The sequence below is a fragment of the Salvelinus fontinalis genome, chromosome 31, assembly GCF_029448725.1.
Source record: "Salvelinus fontinalis isolate EN_2023a chromosome 31, ASM2944872v1, whole genome shotgun sequence".
Lineage (NCBI taxonomy): Eukaryota > Metazoa > Chordata > Actinopteri > Salmoniformes > Salmonidae > Salvelinus > Salvelinus fontinalis.
Genome location: NC_074695.1, coordinates 22,842,018 through 22,852,512, shown reverse-complemented (window position 1 = coordinate 22,852,512; position 10,495 = coordinate 22,842,018). Strand labels below are relative to the sequence as shown.

Genomic DNA, 10,495 nt, shown 5'->3' with positions numbered 1-10,495 from the left:
ACAAATCATTCGCTAAACCCTAAACCTCAACTAAATCTGGTAATGATTAATGTGGAAATTTAGCAAATTGAGGTGACTAAACTGCTTGGAGTAACCCTGGATTGTAAACTCATGGTCAAAACATATTGATACAACAGTAGCTAAGATAGGGAGAAGTATGTCCATAATAAAGCACTGCTCTACCTTCTTAACAACACTATCAACAAGGGAGGTCCTACAGGCCCTAGTTTTGTCGCACCTTGACTACTGTTTAGTCGTGTGGTCAGGTGCCACAAAAAAGGACTTAGGAAAATTGCAATTGGCTCAGAACAGGGCAGCCCGGCTGGCCCTTGGATGTACACAGAGAGCTAATATTAATAATATGCATGTCAATCTCCTGGATCAAAGTGGAGGAAAGATTGACTTCATCACTACTTGTATTTATGAGAGGTATTGACATGTTGAATGCACCGAGATGTCTGTTTGAACTACTGGTGCACAGCTTGGACACCCATGCATACCCCACAAGACATGCCACAAGAGGTCTATTCACAGTCCCCAAGTCCAGAACAGATTATGGGAGGCGCACAGTACTACATAGAGCTATGACTACATGGAACTTTATTCCACATCAAGTAACTGATGCAAGCAGTAAAATTAGATTTTAAAAAATGGATTAATAAAAAACTTATGGAACAGCGGGAACTGTGAATCAACACAAACATAGGCACAGACACATGCTTACACACACACACACACACACACACACACACACACACACACACACACACACACACACACACACACACACACACACACACACACACACACACACACACACACACACACACAAGATAACATACGCACTATACACACACACGTACACTTGGATTTTGTACTGTAGATATGTGGTAGTGGTGGAGTAAGACACTGAGGGCACACAGTGTGTTGTGAAATCTGTGAATGTATTGTCAGGTTTTAAAAATGGTATAAACTGCCTTAATTTTGCTGGACCCCAGGAAACGTAGCTGCTGCCTTGTCAGACTTACTACCTCGTTGTAGTTATACACGTCGCGTTCAACCAGTTAGCATGTCCTGAATCATTATAATTTGTAAAAATTCTGAGTGAATACAATTGCACTAGAATTGTCATATTTTTTAAATAATGTTTTAATATATTTTTTTTATTTATATATATTTTTTGTATGTATATTGTATTTTCTTGTTTATACCTGTGTTTTGTTTTGTTAGACATGTTTGATGTAGGGATGTAAGTTGTTGATCAATTTGTATAATGAATTTAAAAAATAAAATAAGTTTATGCTCTTCCAATAAGAAAAAGAGAACATGGATGAGAAGCATGCAACGAGTTGTATGCGTTGTTTTTAACTGTTTATTTGACATTATCTTTGAAATGAAAACTTTTTGTAACAATTGATTTGATAAAACATAATTGTGTATATATGTGTGTGTGTGTGTGTGTGTGTGTGTGTGTGTGTGTGTGTGTGTGTGTGTGTGTGTGTGTGTGTGTGTGTGTGTGTGTGTGTGTGTGTGTGTGTGTGTCTGTCTGTAGCATAGAGATAGATAGAGAACTCTAGTACCCAAAACCTTGTTTTAGCATGACGACTTTCACCATTTTGAAGTTGTCAACTGGGTTGGACTTCTTATGGGTTAAGGAAGGATCACATAATTCCATCCAGGTCACCAGTAGGGATCAGCCAATGAAGTATATCCGTGAGCAAACACTCCATAACTGCAGGTGGCACTAAATCGCCAACCTTGGCTTTATACCTTTTCAAACTACCTTTTCAGTTTCTTTGCCAACTCATAGAAGTAGTAAAAGAAGAAGAAGATTATTGACTACTTCAAAACAGGGGTTGGAACCAAAATTATTGTCAATTTTTACATTCTGAACAGAACCGTTTAGAGCCCCCCCAAAAAGTACCTGTTTATATTGTTCCTTTCTATTCCTTTTTTAACCTCTGATTTTTTTTTTTTACATGAAACTCAACATTAAATAACTTCACCAATCAGTGCTGATAGAGCAGCATAGTATGGAGCTGGCAAGCAATAGCCTAGTGGTTTATATGTGTGATAGACAGACAAGTGTACAGCGCAAGATGAGACTTACATTATGTGGGTGGGGAGGGAGCGAGAAAGGGAGGAGGAGGCTTGGCTTGAAACACTGAGAATCTTGTTATGATATGCATTATCTGAATTAGGCCCACAGAATTATATCTACGGATGAGCGGCTTCTATGAAGTAACTTTGAATGTCTTTGAACTTCTGAGAGTTGCCTTAACATTGGACCAGAGCTACCGTTAGCTAGCTAGATAGCTAGCTAACAAGCTTGTGTGTGCAGAGCAGCACCAGAATAAAAATACGTCTTACCTTTTTGTAGTTAATAAATCCAATGTGAAACGTGATAACTATAGTATCCTTAACTAGCATTGAAAAAGTTAATCAATTCTTCTCTAATTAAAAATCTCTCCCTAATTTCTGAATCACGCTTGTAACTTCGCCAGTAGGATACAGTATCCTATCCTTCGCAGGGGGAAGGGCAGGTAGCATAAACAGACTATAAAATATTTCCATCTGACAGGCGGGCACTGGAATATGTTTCTGAGTGAGAGTCAGGGCTTTATATAGGTACTTTGTTGCGTTTTTTTGTGGGACTGAAAAAAACATGCCAGGAACGTAAAATAACATGATTAACCGTTTCCCATGCTTTTAAAATAATGGTTCAGTTCCAGAACAGTATAGATCACTTTCGTTCCCAGTTCTGATTCTGTTCCTCAAAAATTGCTTTTTTTCTATTCTGTTCCTTGAACAGGTTCCAACCCCTACTTCAAAATGGGAATGGCTTCAATGTCACTGCCCTTGCTCTCACGGACGCCGTAGTAGTAGAGATTCAATGATGCGATGTCTGTAAGTCTATGGTCTGTAGTCATTCCAAATGTTGTGACACTAGACGTTGCTAGGGGGCAGTCTTTCACTGGTCTGTGTCTACTCACTCTCTCGTTGCTTCGGCGCGCAATGACTTTCAAAGTGCTAACTCAAGCTAGAAAGCAAAAAGCACATTGGCTGGAAAACCGGGGCGGTTAGCTTGTCCACACAGAGACTCGACGAAGAAGTGTCAAATTCTCTCAGAGGGTTGCCGGTTAGCTTAATTTCGACACAAGATTTTGAAATAACAATCTGTACTTTTGGCCACAAACGTGAATCGATATTGGAGGTGAGTAATTTAGCCAGCTAGCTAATGTTAGCTATGCGCTTGATTGATATGTTAGCGGCTGAAATTCTAGGTAGACAATTAGCCTAGCTAGCTCGTCTGACCACAGATAGCTAGAAGTCTTTGTTTTGACAGTTCTGACAACTAACTAGTGCAGCTAGCTCAGAAAATGGGAACGTTGGCTAGCTATCTGCGAATCTTCGTGTCTTAACTGTTAGTTCGCTTTAAGAATCAATTTAAAGCGTTAACTAGCTATTTCGCTAACTACTGCTAACAAATTAAATATAATTGTATTGGTCGCCTACACATAATTTGCAGGTACACCGGAATGCTTCTAGTTAGTTTCCAACATGTTTGGCAAGGTAACGTTAGCCTATAAGCTGATTGAATGCCTGCACACAGTAACGTTAGCTACAGACGGACAGTTGCATTTTTCTTTACCCTAACAACAAAGATCACAAGTAAAGAGACTGAGAGGAGCCATATAAACTCATCTAACGTTAACCACATAATCTGACTCGTGACCGTCTGTGACTGGGCTGCCAAGTTTATTATTCACTTCACGCCATTTTAGCCAGTTGTCAGTTGCCAGCAACTCTTAGGATAGCAAATCATATTGTTAAATCTCAGGTTAGTTTGAAGTTGCTTTCAACTCATTGGTTACTATTTGTGGCTTTGAAAAGGTTGATGACACAATCAATGTTCCTGGGCTGTTTTCTTTCTCCTCCCCCACAGCGAGCAGTAATGTGTCAGGAGGATTGAAAGAGGAAGCAGGTGTCTCAGCGGAGTATTGGGGAAGGAGGTGGAAGAGGACAGGATGCTTGAGGAGGCAGGCCAAGCAGGGACTGAGGTGGAGCTAGATGAGATGGAGATGGAGGGTATGGACCTGAGGGCGGAGGTGGTGAGGCTGAATTTGGAGCTCCGGGAGGCCAACGAGGAGAAACTACAGGCAGCCCGTTATGGCTTAGTGGTACTGGAGGAGAGCGCTGAACTGAAGAAGAAACACACCCAGCTGGAGGAGGAGTACGAGACCCTCAAACAAGAGCAACAGCAACTCAAAGAGGTCAGCAGAAATGTTCAATGTCTATAGCTATACCATCCTTAATTCCAACTGTACAGCTACTACTACGTGTGCACAGTGGTGATAGATTTTGTATTGCTTTGTCTAATCAGGCTCCACACTAACTACTTAAATGTGAACAAGTGCCAGTCACACGCTGCTCTGTATTGACCAACCTGGGATTAGCCACACAATGGACTTCCTGTTAGGACAGAAGCTTTTAGCTAAACTGTTCTAAACCAAGAAATAATCACAATCATAATGTTGCTTGGGAGTTGTTCTTAATCCAGTGTTACATAGAAATGTATGAATTGCCTACTGAACATTTGATAGGTTCCATGAAGATACTCTATCATGTTGAACTCTGTTACTAACTTGGCTGAATGACAGTTTCCCCAAGACTCAAGAGGCATAGCCTAGGGTTCATATGAATCATTCAGTTTGTGTGATAGAGGAGGACAGGTCGGTTTCTGCTCCTGTAGTGTTGTATGATGTTGATGTGATACTGTTTATCTCTGCTAGGGATCTGTGATGGAGGGATGAGAGCACATTAGTCAGCATATCCCATGTTGGAAGTGGAAACTGGAATTAATTTTAAGCTGCTCTGTTGAATGTAGACTGCATGGCATTAGAGGGGTGAACAGGGCAGGGAAAGATATTATTCGTAGCATGCAAATCATTATCACTGGTATAAAGGTTAAGCGGCATTCATGTAAATAAATAATCTCATAAAAATGTATATTGTAAAGGAATGTACAGTCACATTCTGACTATTGTTTTTGTTAATTAATTATTCCATCTAGTAGCATCCAACATACAATGGTAGACCTATTTGTGCAGGGTCTGTTTTAAATGCCTCATTTTAAAGTAAAATTATTTTTCACTTTCAAATGTATGCTAAACAAAAACAAATTATTTCATATTTGAAAAAACCATAACTCTTGTGCACAGTGACGACTTTGAACAATTTACACAGGGGAAAATACTAACATTTTACTGGAAAAACTGCAGAAATTACAGTAAAACTCCCTCCGTTTTATTGTTACCAAACTTTGTATCTTCAGTTTGTCCTGTAAATGTGTTTTTATAAAATGCTCAGTGTAAATTGTTAAATTAGTCCTTGTGCATAGAGTTCTATGGTTTGTTAAAGGCCCAGTGCAGTCAAATGTAGTTTCCCTGTGTTTTTATATATATTTCCACACTGAGGCTGGAATAATACTGTGAAAATTATGATAATGCCCTTTTAGTGTAAGAGATGTTTGAAAAGACTGCCTAAAATGTCAGCCTGTTTTGGTGGATGGAAGTTTTGGCCTGCCTGGAGACATCACCAGGTGGTAAATTAGTTGATAGACCAACAAGACACTTCCAAACCTCTGCCATAACAGCTAGTTTTCAGTTTTCCCCTCCCCACTCAGGCCACTCCCAGACAGTCCTAGCTTAAGGAATTGTTATTTGCTAAGAATCTATTTATTTATTTTTGACCATTTTAATTGAAAACACAGTAAGGTACTTAATTGTTACCCAGACATAATTTATTTTTAAGGCTGCATTGTAGGGCTGGGCAATATATCTATTGAATTCAATTAATTCAAATGTATGTTTTTGCGTGATATTCCAAATGACCGTATCGCAAGAATCAAGTTTTTATTTTTCCCTTTCATGAGCGTTTATGTCTGTCTTTTTGGTCTTGTTTCCTTCGCTCCTTCTGTGCTGTGTGCACCTTACCATTTACACCAGAGATCTGTTTATAATGACGAGATGCTCATGTCTCTACCCTAACAATGGGAGTCGTTGTCCCACATGTGGGAATGCAGGCAATAAGCTTAGATCCAAAATAAGTTCATAAAAATGTATTGGGTTTTATTTTGGACCGATTTTTGGTGAGAGTGAAACCCCTCGCTTCTTCCTCTCTGTTTATACAAACACACCAAGCCCCTCCCCCTGCCACTCACAACAACAAATATGAGAGATCACTTCTTCTAACAAGCGGTTTGAACTCCCTATTTGCATTTGAGGTTTGGTCCAACAGAATTGGTCATATGGACACCGAAACACATTGAAACATTATTTTACTATAATAGAGAAGTTAACGATACCCTTTTAATATCTCAACTCCGCCAATTGCGACACTACTAAAAGGGGATTGTCATTGAACATTGATTCTGGGAAATGTATGCTCACTTTGTCACGCACGGCATTGCGGTACCATGTACTGCTTGCAGCATTTTAGCCAAAGACTGTTATACTAGCTGTCTAGTCTGTTTTGTAAATGTGCAATACGCGTAAAACACAATTCTATAAGGAATTGGCAACCCGTTCTCATTCTGAGAAAAGTTAGGTCCCTTGATTTCAACATCTGAACAAAGTGGACAGGCTAGCATGCTGTTCAAACTGTTGGGAGATGGACAGTAGGGTGTGTTCAATCATAACAATTTAAACTGTTATGCCTTGTTAGCTTGCAAATAGATCCAAGTCAACTTGAATATAAAGATAGATAGATAGATAGATAGGCCACCAGGCAGACAGTCAAAACCATGCATCGGTAATCAAAAGATCTATAGGCTATCGCAATGCTGTATCTCTCAATTTCTTGACTTGCAATGTCTCGGGCAAGTTCATTAAAGTACGGCCTATCAACAAATAGTCTAAGCTATTCTACATGTGTTTTTCATAGCGCATAGGCTATATCTTGGTAATCTGTATCTTGCAATGCCTCGTATATTCACCTAAAGTATATATTAGGCTATCAATGAGTATGGCTAAGCTATTCCTTATAATGTCAGTGAATTGAAGTTGAACATTGCCAAATGCATCAGTTTAATTAGGCCTAAATCTGCAATAAAAAGTATTGTGCCTATATCTTATTTAATGAAACTCTGGCTGGCTGTTGATGTCCTAGGTCAGGCTCTCCAACCCTGTTCCTTGAGAGCTAACTTCCTGTAGGTTTTTGCTCCAACCCCAGTTGTAACTAACCTGATTCAGTTTATCAACCAGCTAATTATTGAATCAGATGCGCTAGATTAGGGTTGGAGTGTGAACCTTCAGGATGGTAGCTCTCCGCAAACAGGTTTGGAGAGCCCTGTCCTAGGCAATCGATCGCGGGGGGAGGGCCTCCCCGCTAAACTTTTTGGAAATGGCAAGTTTACTTTCTCATCCATAAATGCATCTCAATTCAAAAACGGTTCAGCAGTTCAAGTCAGCAGGATGGGGGGCATTGTTATTAGGAAGTACATCGACACATTTAATATTTTCACGACTAGAATAAAGTTCATTGGGATATGATTTTTTAGGCTTTATTGCCCAGACCTACCGCCCAGACCGTGGGCCTTTAAACTTTGAAATCAATGGTTTTTGTTTGGTATACATTTTAAAGTGCAGTCTCAGCGTAATTCTGTTACAATGGAACTGCCCATCATGCATTGCATGTTGTGAGTAAATACCATATTTTATGTAACTGCATGGTCAGCAAAGGTTGCTTGTTCACATTTCTTTAGTGAATTACATAATCAGACCAGTAGGACATTTATAAATTTTTTACATTTGTATTATTACTTGTCCGAAAGCTGAAGTCACTTGTCAGCTCCCCAAAAGGCCAGTAACACCATTGGCCAAAAGCGTTGAGTACATAGCAGAGATCAGAATATTTTTTCTGCACTTGCCCATAGACGAGAGGAATCATGACATAGACAAAACACCCAATATACACTGCTCAAAAAAATAAAGGGAACACTAAAATAACACATCCTAGATCTGAATGAATGAAATATTCTTATTAAATACTTTTTTCTTTACATAGTTGAATGTGCTGACAACAAAATCACACAAAAATTATCAATGGAAATCTAATTTATCAACCCATGGATGTCTGGATTTGGAGTCACACTCAAAATGAAAGTGGAAAACCACACTACAGGCTGATCCAACTTTGATGTAATGTCCTTAAAACAAGTCAAAATGAGGCTCAGTAGTGTGTGTGGCCTCCACGTGCCTGTATGACCTCCCTACAACGCCTGGGCATGCTCCTGATGAGGTGGCGGATGGTCTCCTGAGGGATCTCCTCCCAGACCTGGACTAAAGCATCCGCCAACTCCTGGACAGTCTGTGGTGTGGCGTTGGTGGATGGAGCGAGACATGATGTCCCAGATGTGCTCAATTGGATTCAGGTCTGGGGAACGGGCGGGCCAGTCCATAGCATCAATGCCTTCCTTTTGCAGGAACTGCTGACACACTCCAGCCACATGAGGTCTAGCATTGTCTTGCATTAGGAGGAACCCAGGGCCAACCGCACCAGCATATGGCCTCACAAGGGGCCTGAGGATCTCATCTTGGTACCTAATGGCAGTCAGGCTACCTCTGGCGAGCACATGGAGGGCTGTGCGGCCCCCCAAAGAAATGCCACCCCACACCATGACTGACCCACCGGTCATGCTGGAGGATGTTGCAGGCATTAGAAGGCGTCTCCAGACTCTGTCATATGTGCGGGTGAACCTGCTTTCATCTGTGAAGAGCACAGGGCGCCAGTAGCGAATTTGCCAATCTTGGTGTTCTCTGGCAAATGCCAAACGTCCTGCACGGTGTTGGGCTGTAAGCACAACCCCCACCTGTGGACGTCGGGCCCTCATACCACCCTCATGGAGTCTGTTTCTGACTGTTTGAGCAGACACATGCACATTTTCGCATTGATGTGCCATCCTGGATGAGCTGCACTACCTGAGCCACTTGTGTGGGTTGTAGACTCCGTCTCATGCTACCACTAGAGTGAAAGCACCGCCAGCATTCAAAAGTGACCAAAACATCAGCCAGGAAGCATAGGAACTGAGAAGTGGTCTGTGGTCACCACCTGCAGAACCACTCCTTTATTGGGGGTGGCTTGCTAATTGCCTATAATTTCCACCTTTTGTCTATTCCATTTGCACAACAGCATGTGACATTTATTGTCAATCAGTGTTGCTTCCTAAGTGGACAGTTTGATTTCACAGAAGTGTGATTGACTTGGAGTTACATTGTGTTGTTTAAGTGTTCCCTTTATTTTTTTTTGAGCAGTGTATTTAGTGGAGCCAAATCTTTTCGAATAGCCTATTGAACTCTGCTGTGGCATGAAGTGAGTGACACAGTCAACGAGCCTCGCTGGCTGTGCGTCTTGTGATGAGTTGTAAGTCATCATGGGCTGCAGAGCAACTCTGATGTACTCACAACTGGATCATTATAAACTGATTCACATGTTTGTCTCATCCTCTTCTCTTATTAGGCTACTATATGCATTTTAGGTAGGTTGCACATTGCTAAAATAATATGGAAATAGGCTTAGACTAACTAGGCATTTATTTCATAAGCTTTTCTCAGCTGTAGCCTGTTTTATTTTGACTTGTCATCTTGATATTTCTTGTTAAATTTCACTTCTTGTGGCACAAAATATTTGTCATTCAAAAATAACATATGAGAATAGCACGGACTCCGACTTCCATAATTATTCCCATTTAAAAGCTGCAACTTTAGGACATCAAATCAAATGTATTTATATAGCCCTTCTTACATCAGCTGATATCTCAGTGCTGTACAGAAACCCAGCCTAAAACCCCAAACAGCAAGCAATGCAGGTGTAGAAGCACGGTGGCTAGGAAAAACTCCCTAGAAAGGCCAACACCTAGGAAGAAACCTAGAGAGGAACCAGGCTATGAGTGGTGGCCAGTCCTCTTCTGGCTGTGCCGGGTGGAGATTATAACAGAACATGGCCAAGATGTTCAAATGTTCATAAATGACAAGCATGGTCAAATAATGATAATCACAGTAGTTGTCGAGGGTGCAGCAAGTCAGCACCTCAGGAGTAAATGTCAGTTAGCTTTTCATAGCCGATCATTAAGAGTTTCTCTACCGCTCCTGCAGTCTCTAGAGTTGAAAACAGCAGGTCTGGGACAGGTTGCACGTCCAGTAAACAGGTCAGGGTTCCATAGCCGCAGGCAGAACAGTTGAAACTGGAGCAGCAGCACGGCCAGGTGGACTGGGGACAGCAAGGAGTCATCATGCCAGGTAGTCCTGTGGCATGGTCCTAGGGCTCAGGTCCTCCGAGAGAGAGAAAGAGAGAATTAAACACTATTAGACTATTTTTGAAAATATTCTTCATAAATGTATGGTTTTATGATATTTCAGATAGGATTAACCTTTTGGTTGTTTGATTTGCAACGGCAAGGAGTTTTTTTCTTCTTCTGGTTTCACATGCATTTTTG

At 40.9% G+C, this 10,495-nt stretch overlaps 1 protein-coding gene across 1 annotated transcript in view; it reads left to right on the top strand.

Moving 5' to 3' along the window:
- Window positions 1-2,889: 2,889 nt before the first annotated feature.
- Window positions 2,890-10,495, top strand: part of LOC129829833 (protein bicaudal D homolog 2-like) — a 31,795-nt gene continuing 24,189 nt past the window's right edge. The window contains exons 1-2 of the mRNA XM_055891793.1: window positions 2,890-3,214; window positions 3,947-4,274. Of these exons, the coding sequence (XP_055747768.1) occupies window positions 4,029-4,274 (246 nt within the window). The 5' untranslated portion in view covers window positions 2,890-3,214; window positions 3,947-4,028. The remainder of the gene's footprint in view (window positions 3,215-3,946; window positions 4,275-10,495) is intronic.